We start from the raw sequence: 17,179 nt of genomic DNA on the forward strand, positions 1-17,179 counted from the left end.
CTCTCAGGGCCACAGGCGAGGATAACACACAATATGAAGGAAAAGGACATTTGCATTTCAGTAAGTAGGCTTAGATCTTTTGATTTGTCTCTAAGATTTGTTATGTTTTTTCAATAGAAGCCAGTTTGCATTAGAGCACAGATTGACATGTTTTGTCCTTGGTGTCTACAGAGTGAAGAGGTGTCAATCACCCCAAGGCCAAAGTTGATTGGCTGCAAGGGACACGATGACAAAGGTAGTCCCTCCTCCATGGATACCATATCGCTAAATGAGATGGACAAAGCAGCGGTGCTCACCTTGATCAGAGAGGAGGTATAGTAACTGACCAATAGTGGTTATTATACCAAACTGAAAATATCTGGGTCATGTTCATTAGGCACCAAATTGAAGAAAACAGATTGAAATAGGGAGGGACTATCTGGATATATCTAATTAGAAATTAGAATTTTCATTTCCCATTGCCTGCCCTAAAGAACACAACCTAGGTTGCACTAAGAGCTAGCCCTCTGAGCTAAAGGCCCAGTTCCCTGATTGCTGACTGTCACTGTAGTACTGCACACTCACTGCAGTACTTCTATTATACCATAGTAAACATACTTAAACTTTCAACAAGTACTGATGTAGGATCTTTATTTTTATCAACCTGTTAAAGGAAAACTGTATTTTAGATGTAAAAAGGTTTCTGAAGTTTGTAATTTTCACTTTGAAATTTCAGACTTGATTTTCCCTTTAAGAAAAAACAACCCCTTACATGTCCATTAATTATGATCAATATAATAATTGACATTTCCTGTTGCTGCAGGATTATTTTCCAGCTGTAGAAACTGGCTCAAATTAAGATCCTACATCTGTAGCAAGCAACTGGATGCCTGGCAAGCCTATGTTAAGCATAGTGTTTTCTCCCCAACAGATAATCACTAAAGAGATAGAGGCCAACGAGTGGAAGAGAAAGTATGAAGACAGTCATATGGAGGTGTTAGAGATGAGGTATTATATGGCACTGTTGTTTTAGTTTGACATCATTCAAAGTGGATCATATATCACAGGAAAACTCACAAGAAAGCTTTTAGACTGAAAATAAACATTTTTCTTTGTATTTATATCTCTCCTCCTGTTAATTCATCTCTTGTAGGAGAATAGTGGTGGAGTATGAGAAAACAGTTGCACAGATGATTGGTAAGTTCTTGAAGAGTTAATTATCGGTACTGATATGAAATCACAGGATTGGTGAAAGCAATATAGTTGCTACCTACCAGCTTATGACTTTCAGCTTATTAATACCCCGAGACTTATTCCACATTTTGTTGTTCCAGCCTGATTTCAAAATGGATCAAATTATTTTTTTCCTCCCCTGCTACACACAATACCTCATAACAAAGTGAAAACATGTTTTTAGAAAATGTTGCAAATTTATTCATCAGGAAATGGAAATGAATGTATTGACAAATTAACAATTATCTTTGTATTCCCCTTTTGTTATAATTTGATTGAATTCTCGTTTTTTAAACATCAACGCAAATTCATGGAACTAGACAATGATTGCAAGCCTATTTAGGCTATTGAGACACCCTTGTACCCTTAGTCCTTGTTTGGACGTATCTCAACTTAGTGACCTTTGACCTGTAAACTTTGCAGAGGATGAGCAGCACAAGAGGAGTGTCCTGGGCTCCCAGAAGAGTGTCCAGCAGGTGACTCTGGAGCGGGACCAGGCCCTGGCCGACCTCAACTCTGTGGAGCGCTCACTCTCGGACCTCTTTAGACGTTACGAGAACATGAAGACCATCCTGGAAGGCTTTAAGAAGGTATGTGAGACTAGAGCGAATGTTTAGGAAGGTGTGCGTGATACCAGTGGAGGTTGGTGAGAGGAGCTATAGGCAGACAGGCTCATTGTAATGGCTGGAATGGAGTAAATGGGACTGAGTCAAACATCATTTCCATATGTTTGATACCATTTCATGTATACCATTCCAGCCATTACAATGAGTCCATCCTGCTGTAGCTCCTCCTACCAGCCGCTTATGCGTGACTTGTGTTAACGTAGGGAGGCGAGCAGGCCAGAGTGCCCTTGTTTGGGTGTAGGCCTGATCAGAGCCTGGAGGTACTGACAGCTCCAGTGCACCATGGTCTTGTAAGCGGATAGGGACACTAGCAAGGTTCTCTCACTGTACTTCAAAGAATGTTGAGTTGAAGTAAACCTTTGTCTGCCCATGTTGTATTCTGTGTTTTACTTCATGTTTTGATTCTTCTTTATCTGACCTTTCATTATCACTACTTGTAATGGAGAAATACCAGCCAAAACAATACATTTGGTTGAATTAAATTTCAGATCTGTCTGTGTGTGTGTGTATCTAGAATGAAGAGGTGCTGAAGAAGTGTGCCCAAGAGTATCTGGTCCGCGTCAGACAGGAGGAGCAGAGATACCACACCCTCAAGGTCCACGCTGAGGAAAAACTAGTCAAGTAAAGATAGACACATACACTTTTTAGTTTAATATAATTTTGATTTATTTTACCCAAAGAGATTGTTTATAATCTTAAATACATTATATATACAAAAGTATGTGGACACTCCTTCAAATTAGTGGATTCGGCTATTTCCGCCACACCCGTTGCTGACAGGTGTATAAAATCGAGTACACAGCCATGCAATCTCCATGAACAAACATTGGCAGTAAAATGGCCTTACTGAAGAGTTCAGTGACTTTCAACTTGGCACCGTCAACAAGTCAGTTTGTCAAATTTCTGCCCTGCTAGAGTTACCCCAGTCAACAGTAAGTGCTGTTATTGTGAAGTGGAAACATCTAGGAGCAACAACGACTCCGCCGCGAAGTGGTCGCCACACAAACTCGCAGAATTGGACCGCAGAGTGCTGAAGCACGTAAACATTGTCCCCTATTGCATCACTCATTATCAGGCAGTTAACCCACTGTTCCTAGGCCGTCATTGAAAATAAGAATTTGTTAGAGGTTAGGGCCGTTTTTTTCAACTTTTTGATAAAAAGCGTGCAAAATTTCAACGCCCTGCTACTCATGCCAGGAATATAGTATATGCATATGATTAATATGTGTGCATAGAAAACACTCTGAAGTTTATAAAACTGGTTAAATCATGTCTGTGACTATAACAGAACGTGTGTAGCAGGCAAAACCCCAAGGAAAAACTCTTCACAACAAAAAATATATATATCCCTCTGCCAGTTCCCTGAATTGTCTATGGCAAGGGAAAATAGATAGCGCCCACTTTACAGTTCCTACAGCTTCCACACGATGTCGCCAGTGTTGGGAATTGGGTTGAAGTTAATCTTTGGTGAAATGAGGAATAGGCACTTCCTGTCAGAGGGTACACCGGGGGAAGTTATGAAATAGAGAAAATCGTCCATGATTTCAAGACTTGCTGCTATTGAATACAGATCGCCCCGTGATCAATTTGATCGATTATTAACGTTTACAAATACCTAAAGTTGGATTACAGAAGTAGTTTGAAGTTTTTTGGCAAAGTTTATAGGCAACTTTTTTCATTTAAAAAAATGACGTTGCGTTTTGGAAAGCTGTTTTTTTATGGATCAGACGGGCTTCATAAATGGACATTTTGGGTATACATGGACGGAATTCATCGAAAAAAAGACCCAATTGTGATGTTTATGGGACATATTGGAGTGCCAACAAAGAAGCTCGTCAAAGGTAATGCATGTTTTATATTTTATTTCTGCGTTTTGTGTAGCGCTGGCTACGCTAATTATTTTGTTTACGTCTCGTTCAGGTATTTCGGGGGGGGCTTCTCATGCTTTCGCCGAAAAGCATTTTTAAAATCTGACATGTTGGCTTGATTCACAACGAGTGTAGCTTTAATTGAGTACCCTGCATGTGTGATTTAATGAAAATTTGAGTTTTAACGAGTACTATATGATTTGGCGCTACGCATTTCCCTGGGCTAGTGGCTAGGGTGAGACGGCCTTAAGAGGTTCTGACTTGCCTAGTTAAATAAAGGTTAAAAAAAAAATAATAATAATAAATAAATTGCGTTCCAAACTGCCTCTGGAAGCAATGTCAGCACAAGAACTGTTTGTCGGGAGCTTCATGAAATGGGTTTCCATGGCCGAACAGCCACACATAAGCCTAAGATCACCATGTGCAATGCCAAGCGTCGGCTGGAGTGGTGCAAAGCTCACCGCCATTGGACTCTGGAGCAGTGGAAACGTGTTCTCTGGAGTTATGAATCATGCTTCACCATCTGGCAGTCGAACGGCCAAATTGTGGTTTGGCGGATGCCAGGATAACCCTACCTGTCCCAATGCATAGTGCCAACTGTAAAGTTTAGTGGAAGAGGAATAATGGTATGTGGCTGTTTTTCATGGTTTGGGCTAGGCTCCTTAGTTCCAGTGAAGGGAAATCTTAACATTACAGCATACAATAACATTCTGTGCTTCCAACTTTGTGGCAACAGTTTGGGGAAGGCCCATTTCTGTTTTAATATGACAATGCCCCCGTGCACAAAGCGAGGTGTATACAGAAATGATTTGTCGAGATCGGTGTGGAAGAACTTGATGGCCTGCACAGAGCCCTGACCTCAACCCCATCAAACACCTCTGGGATTAATTTGTACGCCAACTGCGAGCCAGGCCTAATCGCCCAACATCAGTGCCCGACCTCACTAATGCTCTTGTGGCTGAATGGAAGCAAGTCCCTTCATCAATGTTCCAACATCTAGTGGAAAGCCTTCCCTGAAGAGTAAGGCTGTTATAACAAAGGGGGGACCAACTCCATATTAATACCCATGATTTTGGAATGAGATGTTCGACTAGCAGGTGTCCACATACTTTTGGTCATGTTGTGTATATTCCTATCATCTAGCCTATTGCTCATTGGGTACAGTACACAGTGGAGGGAAGAGATCTTCCTTTGGAGGTCTTTTATTTTTCATGATTTTCTTTCTCTAACGTTTACCTCTCTGCTGTGTTGCAGGGCTAATGAAGACATAGCCCAGGTGCGCTCCAAGGCCGACTCAGAGAGTGTGGCTCTTCATGCCAGCCTGAGGAAAGAGCAGATGAAGGTGGACTCCTTGGAGAGAGCCCTCCACCAGAAGGTACTTGACAACATTTACTTGACTTACTCCACTTGGGGAAATATATCTGTAGAATCAGATTGAAAACATCCTGAGAATAAATCACTTTCCTCCCAGGTAAACTGGTATTTCCCGCCAAAACAGCAGGTGTCATTCAAAAGCATTATAAATCATATACATAGGTTTGTCTGGATGTGATTAGAGCTTTGATCCAAAATTCAAACCTGATGCAACCTGAGCCTGACTAAATACATTTATGAGCCCTACATGATTGAAGACAAGTTATCATTTAGTGAGTCCAAGCCCAAAAAAGGCCAAATGATTGTGCCATTATCAAATACAGCTACCGCACATTACGCACAACAGAAAAACATAAAATCACATACAGTAGATGTAGCTATGCAATGGGTAAATCGATTAATCAAGCTCCAGTAATCTTTTTGAGTGTGAACTGTATTACAAAGTTACAAGTATAGGCTAGCGAATTAGATTTTAATTGTTCATAATATTTCCCCTAATGTTATTAGCCTACCTCTTTCTCTCTCTAATATTACTTCATTCCTTCCTCGCAACAGTTAAATTAAATAAGTTTCGTTGTCCTCATCTTCATCATTCTAATGACATCCTTGAAGAATATAGGACTAGAATGAGATGCAGAAGGCTTTCAATTCTCTTCAAGAGGATTGAATGGTTATGGGTCTGAATAAATAACTAGCCTATAACTAGCCCACGATAGTCTACCGCCATCGTGCGTTCGCTCTTCTTTCAGACTACCCCTGAGTTCTATTGGCTGCTGTATTTAACATTCAGCATACAAGAGTTTGCGCCACTCTTCGAATAGTTTATTGGTGTAAGAAATGCAACAAAAAATGCCCAGCAAGCTATTCTACTCTAGCTTTTCCTGCATAGGACTCCAAGCGCTAAGGAGCCTTTTTTTCTTTTTACAGCGAGAAGCCAGCGGAGCACAGGTGCGTGCTTATTGCGCAAGAGACAGAGGCTATAAGTTAGAAGCTTATTATGTAAATATAAGGCTAGGCTAATACTGCATTGAAATGATTACCTGAAAAGGGTAGACTAGGACATCTATATATAGGCTTATACAGTGCATTCGGAAAGTATTCAGACCCCTTGACTTTTTCCACAGTGTTATGTTACAGCCTTATTCTAAAATTGATTCAATATCCCCCCCCACCCCCTCATCAATCTACATACAATACCCCATTATGACAAAACAAAAATAGGTTTAGACATTTTAGCAAATTTAGTCAAATAAAAACTGAAATATCACATTTACATAAGTATTCAGATCCTTTACTCAGTACTTTGTTGAAGCACCTTTGGCAGAGATTACAGCCTCGAGTGTTCTTGGGTATGACGCTACAAGCTACTGGCTGCCAGCTCGAGGAAGAGTCTTGTTTTGTTTGTCACAAACAATGTTTTAACAGATGTTATGGCAGGTGTAGTGAAATGCTTGTGTTTCTAGCTCCAACAGTGCAGTAATATCTAAAACACAATCTAAAGTAAAGGAATGGAATTAAGAATGTATAAATATTTGGAAGAGCAATGTCAGAGCAGCATAGACTAAGATACAGTATATACATGAGATGAGTAACGCAAAATATGTAAACATTATTAAAGTGACTAGTGTTCCAATTATTAAAGTGGCCAGTGATTTCAATTATATGTATAGGGCAGCAGCCTCTAATGTGCTAGTGATTACTATTTAGAAGTCTGATGGCCTCTATTTATCAGTCTCTCGGTCGCAGCTTTGATGCACCTGTACTGACCTCGCCTTCTGGATGATAGCGGGGTGAACAGACAGTGGCTCGGGTGGTTGTTGTCCTTGATGATCTTTTTGGTCTTTCTGTGACATCGGGTGCTGTAGGTGTCCTGGAGGGCAGGTACTTTGCCCTCGATGATGCGTTGGACAGACCGCACCACCCTCTGGAGAGCTTTGCGGTTGCAAGCGAGGCAGTTGCTGTACCAGGCGGTGATACAGCCCGCAGTGATACATGCTCTCAATTGTGCGTCTCTAAAAGTTTGTGAGTGTTTTAGGTGCCAAGCCAAATTTCTTCAGCCTTCTGAGGTTGAAGAGGTGCTGTTGCACCTTCTTCACCACACTGTATGTGTGGGTGGATGGATCATTTCAGCTTGCCCGTGATGTGTACGCTGAGGAACTTGAAGCTTTCCACCTTCTCCACTGCGGTCCCTTCAATGTGGATAGGGGGGTGCTCCCTCTGCTGTTTCCTGAAGTCCATGATCATCTCCTTTGTTTTGTTGACGTTGGGTGAGAGGTTATTTTCCTGGCACCACACTCCCAGGGCCCTCACCTCCTTCCTGTAGGCTGTCGTCATTGTTGGTAATCAGGCCTACTACTGTTGTGTTGACTGCAAACTTGATGATTGAGGGGGCTGAGCACACATCCTTGTGGGACCCGAGTGTTGAGGATCAGCAAAGTAGGGTGTGGTTTCCTACCTTCACCACCTGGGGGGAGGCCCGTCAGGAAGTCCAGGACCCAGTTGCACAGGGCGGGGTTCAGACCCAGGGCCTCAAGCTTATTGATCTGCTTGGAGGGTACTATGGTGTTGAATGCTGAGCTATAGTCAATGAACAGCATTCTTACATAGGTATTCCTCTTGTCCAGATGCAGTGTGCAGTGCGATGGCGAATGTATCGTCTGTGGATCTGTTGGGGCGGTAAGCAAACTGAAGTGGGTCTAGGGTGACAGGTAAGGTAGAGGTGATATGCTCCTTGACTAGTCTCTCAAAGCACTTCATGATGATGGAAGTGAGTGCTACGGGGCGATAGTCATTTAGTTCAGTTACCTTTGCTTTCTTGGATAAAGGAACAATGGTGGACATCTTGAAGCATGTGGGGATAACAGACTGGGATAGGGAGAGATTGAATATGTCCGTAAACACTCCAGCCAGCTGGTCTGCACATGCTCTGAGGGTGCGTCAAGGGATGCTGTCTGGGCCGGAGGCCTTGCGAGGGTTAACACACTTAAATGTCTTACTCACGTCGGCCAGGGAGAAGGAGAGCCCAAGTCCTTTGTAGCGGGCCTCGTTGGTGGCTCTGTGTTATCCTCAAAGCAGGCGAAGAAGGTGTTTAGCTTGTCTGGATGCAAGACGTCGGTGTCCGCGATGTGGCTGGTTTTCCCTTTGTAGTCCGTGATTGTCTACGGACAATTCCTTTGACCTCTAGGCTTGGTTTTTGCTCAGACATGCACTGTCAACTGTGGGACCTTATATAGACAGGTGTGTGCCTTTCCAAATCATGTCTAATCAATTTAATTTACTACAGGTCGCCTCCAATCAAGTTGTAGAAACATCTCAAGGATGATCAATGGAAACAGGATGCACCTGAGCTCAATTTCGAGTCTCATAGCAAAGGGTCTGAATACATACGTAAATAAATAACAATTTTAGAATAAGTCTGTAACGTAACAATATATATATATATATATATATTAGAGGTCGACCGATTAATCGAAATGGCCGATTAATTCGGGCCGATTTTAAGTTTCGGTATTTTTAGGCACAGATTAAAATATATATATATATATATATATATATATTTATTTTTTATTTATTTTTTATATACCTTTATTTTACTAGGCAAGTCAGTTAAGAACACATTCTTATTTTCAATGACGGCCTAGGAACGGTTGGTTAAAACTGCCTTGTTCAGGTGCAGAACGACAGATTTTCACCTTGTCAGTTTGGGGATCCAATCTTGCAACCTTACAGTTAACTAGTCCAATGCAATAACAACCTGCCTCTCTCTCGTTGCACTCCATAAGGAGCCTGTTATGCGAATGCAGTAAACCAAGGTAAATTGCTAGCTAACATAAAACGTATCTTAGAAAAAACAATCAATCATAATCACTAGTTAACTACACATGATATTACTAGATATTATCATGCGTGTCCTTGGTTGCATATAATCTGACTGAGCATACAAGTATCTAAGTATCTGACTGAGCGGTGGTAGGCAGATGCCAGCTCATAAACATTCATTTCAAACAGCACTTTCGTGCGTTTTGCCAGCAGCTCTTCGTTGTGCTCAAGCATTGCGCTGTTTATGACTTCAAGCCTATCAACTCCCGAGATGAGGCCGGTGTAACCGAAGTGAAATGGCTAGCTAGTTAGCGTGCGCTAACTAGAGGGTGGCTAGCTAGTTAGCGTGCGCTAACTAGAGGGACGGAAGCTATACTGTTACACTGGCAATGCTAAAGTGCCTAGAAGAACATCCAATAGTCAAAGTTTAATGAAATACAAATGGTATAGCGGGAAATAGTCCTATAATTCCTATAATAACTACAACCTAAAACTTCTTACCTGGGAATATTGAAGACTACTAATATTGAAAAAATTCTGAGCAAGGAACTGAAACGTTAGCTTTCTTACATAGCACATATTGCACTTTTACTTTCTTCTCCAACACTTTGTTTTTGAATTATTTAAACCAAATTGAACATGTTTCATTATTTACTCGAGGCTAAGTTGCTTTTATTTATAATATTAAGCTAAAATAAGTGTTCATTCAGTATTGTTGTTGTAATTGTCATTATTACAAATAAAATACAAAATTGTCCGATTAATCTGTATCGTCTTTTTTGGTTCTCCAATAATCAGTATCGGTATCGGCATTTTAAAAAATCATAATCGGTCGACCTCTATATATATATATTTTTTTTTTCTTCATGAATTTGCTAACATGTCTAAAAATCTGTTTTCCCTTTGTCATTATGGGTTATTGTGTGTAGATTGATAAGGACAATTTGTATTTAATATATTTTAGAATAAGTCTATAAGGTAACAAAATGTGGAAAAAGTCAAGGGGTCTGAATACTTTCAGAATTGATGGAGAGAGAGACATTCTGCGAGAGAGTGCTTGCTCGTCCACTGATTTAAAGCAACAATATAGGAGTGTTTTAAAACCTTGCAGCTGCAATAAAACACTAAAACATCTATACAATTAAAAAATAAGTTGATCCCCGAAAGCCAGATGGAGATGTGTAAATTAGATGCGCATTCGGTATTTATATTACTGTAGCATATGCTATGCTGCCTCAAATGTAGGTCTACCTGTCACAATAAAACAAGTTATCATGATGAGATGACAGTTCTACAAACTGAGAATGGCTGTCGGTCCCAAGCCTGAGTTTTTATGATTCATCATGCAGTGACCACAGAGGCCATAGAGAATCCAGATTTAGACATTGATATAATTTAACAGTTACATTCCACATCATGCTGTTCATATAAATAACTTATTATAATTTACCGGTTTCTCTCAGTTATTTATCCCGTGAAAAGGAAGGGGTTTTGTGCATTTCGGTAAATTTCAGTAAATCCGAGTTCCCACATTTCAACCCTACTGTAAAAGTAATTTATAGTAAAAGACTGGATACATAACTGGATACAATAATTGTGTTACTTATCGGTGGCTTCCAATGACAAGAGAACCCCTCTATCAGAAGGTAAGAATCACTGATAGTAAAATAATAACTAAGCCATCTAATTAGTTATCTAGGGTTTCAATGCAGAATTGCACATTTGTACCTTGATTGATCTCTCTGTTCTACCCAGAATCAAGAAATCGAGGAGCTCACAAAGATCTGTGACGAACTAATAGCGAAGCTCGGGACATCAGACTGATCAGACCTGAAATCATAAACGTTGGAGTTGTTGGATGAACTGTTCCACCAACTTCTCCCCTCTCTGCCTTCCCATTGCAGCCAAGGCCTAACCATCCCCACTGCAGCTAGCTGGTAAATTACTGTACACACTTCTATACAATCTGAACCCATCTCTGCTTTTATTACTCAAACACATAGCGAGTGACTGCAGTAGTCACCCCTATTGTTTCAGATTGGAACAAATTAACAGCGAAACAGCAATGAGTGTATATATATATATATATATATACAGGTATATATATATACAGTGGGGCAAAAAAGTATTTAGTCAGCCACCAATTGTGCAAGTTCTCCCACTTAAAAAGATGAGAGGCCTGTAATTTTCATCATAGGTACACTTCAACTATGACAGACAAAATGAGAAGAAAAAAAATCCAGAAAATTATATTGTAGGATTTTTAATGCATTTATTTGCAAATTATGGTGGAAAATAAGTATTTGGTCACCTAAAAACAAGCAATATATATACATATACACTCATTGCTGTTTCGCTGTTAATCTTTTATTATAACCAATTAAGTATTGACGTGGCAATTTGTCATGTTCAATGTGCAACTTTGATGCACATGTAGGGCCAAATCTTAACTTTTGGATACATTTGGTAAATGAAGGTCAAGTTAAGGTATGGACCTTTCTGTTGATTTCTACTTAATTTTAAGTGAAACTACGTGAAGGATCTAGTAGCTACTAACCTGTTGTGTTGCGTACTGTGTGTACGGTGTGTTTGTAAAGTGTGTGCCCCATCATGGATTATCAGTGTTGTCCAATTATTTTGATACAAAAAGAGATCCACCAACTGTATTTACTTGTGTTCAACAGGTTTACACTTTACACAATCATCCTGCTGCTATTCTAGTTTGTTGTTGTTGTTGATTATATTACATTTCTGTCTCATCTCGTTTGATCTTCTGTTGTTTTGTATGTTTGTTTGCTCACATTATTTAAGTAGGGCAATGTTTTTAGGGGTATGCTAGTATAAATCACATGTTTGTTTTTGATCATGGGACAATATATAGACAATATTTAGGCTTCAATCAATTTTCCTTGTGTTTTACCACTTAGCCCATGTAGCCTATAACTAAAGAGCACTATTCTCTGACCTCATCATAGCACATAGTACTACACGAACAGCTTAACAAATCTATCAGTGGAGTAATGACATACTCTGTTATCATTTTAGTTTCACTTTCTTTAAGAATGGGTTGAAACTGCCATGTTGTTTTTTCTTCTTTATTTTAGCTAGACACAGCGTAGGGAGCTGTGATTACAGTGATTGGCTCTCTGCAGCGCAGCCACAGTTATGTTTCTCTCTAGGCCTTGGGAAAACAAGACAAATGTTTTCCATCATCACCATAATACTTGGGTTGCCAAATGTTCCCCCTCAAAACCTATCACTGTGATAGTGTTCCAGGCTCAATACCAGTTATTATTAGAGATTATGAATGATCTGTAAATTGTTTCAATGCAGGTGTGGATGCTTGTTTAGATATATGTTCTCAGAGCTATCAAAAAGCTAACTGGTTGCCCAGCATAACAACTGTTTGCCTAATGTTATAACAATATATAGGGCCAGTTCCAAACTACCCTTTAGCACTACAAGGACCTATATAGTATGTGGACATGGAAGTTGGAGAAGCCCAGATGAGGTCCTACCTGGGTCATCGTTTGAGAGTCTTTGCCTTATCGTACCTATTTAATGGATCAACATCATCATCATCATCATCATCAGTACAGTACAATCCACTGCCAAATGTTATTATTTTGCCAAATCAAAGGCTGTTTAAAGCTGCTTTTAAATGTCTATAGCTGCCTTAATGTGTACATTTTATATTGTATGAAAATAATATAATTTTATTTTAATGGCAGTATTTGTAGAGGGCAGAGTAACAGAAAAGTGATTTATTATAGTTTCTGATATACTGTATATTGTGTGTAGAAGGCATTCCCTGAATAAAGGTTATCATGATTAATGTTCTACGGTGAACTATGTAGCACACTGCACAGCAGACATTGTGCCTTAAGCTTAAAGGTCCAATGGAGCCATTTTTATCTCAATGCCAAATCATTTCTGGGTCTTGCTTCAATAACACTCAGTGATAGTCAACTTCAACAGTGTCATAACACGTTCAGAATCGTCCATCAAAATGCCATTGAAGTATGAAATGATTATTTAAAACAAAATATTGTTATATATGCAGTATCAGTCAAAGTTTTGGACAAACCTACTCATTCAAGGGTTTTTCTTTATTTGGACTATTTCCTACATTGTAGAATAATAGTGATGACATCAAAACTATGAAATAACACATATGGAATCATGTAGTAACCAAAAAAGTGTTAAACAAATCAAAATATATTATATATTTTAGATTCTTCAAAGCAGCCACCCTTTTCCTTGATGACAGCACATTCTTGGCATTAACTCAACCAGCTTCACCTGGAATGCTTTTCCAACAGTTTTGAAGGAGTTATCAGATATGTTGCGCATTTGTTGGCTGCTTTTCCTTCACTCTGCGGTCCAGCTCATCCCAAAGAATCTCGGGTTGTCGGGCGATTGTGGAGGCCAGGTCATCTGATGCAGCTCTCCATCACTGTCCTTTTTGGTGAAATAGCCCTTACACAACCTGGAGGTGTGTTGGGTCATTGTCCTGTATAAAAACAAATGATAGTCTCACACACACACACACACACACACACACACACACACACACACACACACACACACACACACACACACACACACACACACACACACACACACACACACACACACACACACACACACACACACACACACAAGGTTGGTGGCACCTTAATTGGGGAAGACGGGCTCATGGTAATGGCTGGATCGGAATAGGTGGAATGGTATCAAATCCATCTAACACATGGTTTGATGCCATTCCTTTCGCTCCATTCCAGACATTATTATGAGTTGTGCTTCCCACATTTGCCTACACACACACACACACACACACGAACACACACACGAACACACATGAACACACACACACACACACACACACGCACGCACGCACGCACGCACGCACGCACGCACGCACGCACGCACGCACGCACGCACGGTCTACCTGTGTGTAGCATGAAAACAGATTGACACAAACCCTCAACATACTTGAGTTTTTCCAGTTTTCCATCCTCCAGTCCTGCAGCTTTAATCATGAGTCTCCTGGGTGGTTGTAGCTCAGGTCCAGTTCTCTCAGATGGGAGGGATTTGGTCACAGCCTTCCTCTGTGACCAGGCAGCCTGTAGAGAGTGTATCATGATTTGTACATGTAGCATATCAAATCAAATTAGACTAACAGTGAAATGCTTCCTTACAGGCCCTTCACAACAATGCAGAGAGAAAAAAAGAGAAATATTTGAAAAATATACAAATAATGACACAATGAATAAATACACAATGAGTAACGATAACTTGGCTTTATACAGGGGGTGCCAGTACCGAGTCAATGTGCAGGGGTATGAAGTAATTTAGGTACCTATGTACATATAGGTAGGGATAAAGTGACTAGGCAACAGGATAGATACTAAACAGTAACAGCAGTAACACTACATTATTTTATACACATAGTGCTAAAATCTCGAGAGGGAGTGTAGACTCTCCAGTCCAGCAGAGAGTAGCTTTACTCCTGAATCCTGCAGGTTGTTGTCACTCAGGTTCAGCTCTCTCATTTGTGAGGAGTTTGAGCTGAGTCGAGGCCAGAAAAGCACAACAACTCTCTGTAAGGTTATACCCATTCAGTCTAAATAAAAAGTAGACATTGGAAATGTTCAGTATTTTGTGTACCAAGTTATTTCTGGATGGCCTACCTGTGTAATAGTGCTCTCGTACCTTTGTTCAGTAGAACCATGTCCCTTTCTGAATACATATAGTCTATGGGACATAGACTGGTCACTCTTCATGGACACACAGCTGGGATAAGGTGAATCTGGTCTTTCCTGCTGGATTGGGCTTCAACTCAACAGAGACAGACCTTGAGTCTTTAATTGATGCTGTCTAATGTTGATGATGTCATATACAATGGAACTGTACATATACAACGTGCTTCTACACCTGAATTGCTTGCTGTTTGGGGTTTTAGGTTGGGTTTCTGTACAGCATTTTGTGACATCAGCTGATGTAAGAAGGGCTTTAACAATACATTTGATTGATTGATTTATTGAACTGTAGACTACGCTGTACACACAAAAACACACACATACTCGCACACACATGCACACAGAGTTGGGTAAGTTACTTTCTAAATTGAATCAGTTACAGTTACTAGTTACACAACCGTTCAAAAGTTTGTGGTCACTTATATTATTATATTATATATTACTTAGAAAGGTCCTTGTTTTTGAAAGAAGAGCAACTTTTTGTCCATTAAAATAACATCAAATTGATCAGAAATACAGTGTAGACATTGTTAATGTTGTAAATGACTATTGCAGCTGGAAACTGCAGATTTTTTATGGAATATCTACATAGGCGCACAGAGGCCCATTATCAGCAACCATCACTTCTGTGTTCCAATGGCACGTTGTGTTAGCTAATCCAAGTTTATAATTTTAAAAGGCTAATTGATCATTAGAAAACCATTTTGCAATGATGTTAGCACAGCTGAAAACTGTTGCCCTGATTAAAGAAGCAATAAAGCTGTCCTTCTTTAGACGAGTTGAGTATCTGGAGCATCAGCATTTGTGGGTTCGATTACAGGCTCAAAATGTCCAGAAACAAAGGACTTTCTTCTGAAACTCGTCAGTCTATTCTTGTTCTGAGAAATAAAGGCTATTCCATGCCAGAAATTGCCACGAAACTGAAGATCTCGTACAACCCTGTGTACTACTCCCTTCACAGAACAGCGCAAGCTAGCTCTAACCAGAATAGAAAGAGGAGTGGGAGGCCCCGGTGCACAACTGAGCAAAACAAGGGCATTTCTAAGTGACCCCAAACCTTTGAACGGTAGTGTACCTGTCCAAAATTGTAATCAGTAATGGAACTTTTGGATTACCCAAACTCAGTAACTCAATCTGATTACTTTTGGATTACTTTCTTAGAAGAAGACAAAAAGGATCCATCAAACGCTTTTGGTGTGTCAACATAGTAGTCTCAGACTTGTGGTCAGACTCACTCAAATTTAAACTTGCAACTTTTTTCAATCACGAATTGAATAACATTAAGAATACAGAAAAGTGACAATGTATTTTTCCGCAATCATCCTTTCTGATATTAAAAGTAATCCAATAAGTAATCATCTAGTTTTTCAAAAGTATCTGTAATCTGATTACAACATTTTAGCTGTTTTTTTTTGGTAATCAGATGACATGTAATCAGTTACTCCCCAAACCTGCACGTTCATGAATTTCATATGGGCATATTTTACATAAAATACAGAACTCATACCTTTGTTCAGTAGAACCGTCTCCCTTTCTGAATACGTCTGGTCGTCCCATAGACTGGTCACTCTTCATGGACATAGCTGGGAACAGGTGAGTCTGGTTTCCTGCTGCATTGGGCTTCAACACCACAGAGACCTTCAGTCTGTAATGCATGCTGTCTCATGATAATGTACAAGCTCACATACATTTTGGCTGTACAAAACAGTGTACAAAAACACACGCACACGCTCGCTCGGAAACACACAAACTCTTTCTCTTTCTTTCTTTCCCTCTTTCTCTCTCCCTTTCCTCCCACCTTTTAGCTTTTGTGTTGGTTTCATGTTCCCAGAGAGATTCCTTTTAGAGACAGTGCCCCTGTTCTCTCTCTCTCTCTCCTCAGAGGCACTTATTGAGCCTGTAACCAAAGACATCCAGAATACAGTATGTTACAGTCAACTAAAACAATAATACAGAAGGTCTTATGATGGTCATAAAACACAACATTTGAAGGAAAATACAATGAAGAACAATAAAATCATCAACATCTGGAAACATCTTGATTGGGATAATTTGGGAATATGGAATACCTTTTCTATTACATTTATATTTACATTTCTAATTTATTTTTATTTTTTTTGCAGTTTCTGTGTTTCTTGTTCTCTTCTCATGTTTGTCAATTATTCGTATCTCGGATCCAAGGTCAATGATAAAGTGTCACACCCTGATCTGTTTCACATGTCTTTGTACTTGTCTTGACCCCCCCACCAGGTGTCTCCCATCTCCCTTCATTATCCCCTGTGTATTTATACCTGCGTTTTCTGTTTGGTAGGCGAGTTCGTCTTGTCCTGTCAAGTCCTACCGGGGTGTTCCCGTGTTTCCTGTGCTCTAGTTTCTCCTAGTCTTCCCAGATCTGACTTTATCCGCCTCCTGTATCTGCATCTGTGTCTTAGCCTGAGCCTGATAATAAAGACTGTTGCCTTCTCAATGTTGTATCAATAAATGTGGTCACAGTCTAGTGAAACAAATGTTAATGTTT

The 17,179-nt window shown here is 40.0% G+C and overlaps 1 protein-coding gene and 1 long non-coding RNA gene across 6 annotated transcripts in view; one reads left to right on the forward strand and one right to left on the reverse strand.

Annotated features, from left to right (window-relative positions):
- The window catches only part of tacc1 (transforming, acidic coiled-coil containing protein 1), a 39,072-nt gene extending 26,338 nt beyond the window's left edge, over window positions 1–12,734 (forward strand). For all 5 annotated transcript variants that reach the window (XM_052473690.1, XM_052473691.1, XM_052473688.1 and 2 more), the window contains 8 exons: window positions 8–60; window positions 172–312; window positions 911–987; window positions 1,133–1,176; window positions 1,636–1,802; window positions 2,353–2,459; window positions 4,961–5,081; window positions 10,655–12,734. In XM_052473690.1, coding sequence (XP_052329650.1) covers window positions 8–60; window positions 172–312; window positions 911–987; window positions 1,133–1,176; window positions 1,636–1,802; window positions 2,353–2,459; window positions 4,961–5,081; window positions 10,655–10,723 — 779 coding nt within the window. In that variant the 3' untranslated portion in view covers window positions 10,724–12,734. The remainder of the gene's footprint in view (window positions 1–7; window positions 61–171; window positions 313–910; window positions 988–1,132; window positions 1,177–1,635; window positions 1,803–2,352; window positions 2,460–4,960; window positions 5,082–10,654) is intronic.
- Window positions 12,735–12,907: 173 nt separating this feature from the next.
- LOC127910335 (uncharacterized) lies at window positions 12,908–14,893 on the reverse strand. The gene is made up of 3 exons (XR_008074417.1): window positions 14,615–14,893; window positions 13,895–14,025; window positions 12,908–13,412 (listed from the first exon to the last, which is right to left on the reverse strand). It is a non-coding gene; the product is annotated as an uncharacterized LOC127910335 (long non-coding RNA).
- Window positions 14,894–17,179: the final 2,286 nt, after the last annotated feature.

This window comes from Oncorhynchus keta, chromosome 21, assembly GCF_023373465.1.
Source record: "Oncorhynchus keta strain PuntledgeMale-10-30-2019 chromosome 21, Oket_V2, whole genome shotgun sequence".
Taxonomy (NCBI): Eukaryota; Metazoa; Chordata; class Actinopteri; order Salmoniformes; family Salmonidae; genus Oncorhynchus; species Oncorhynchus keta.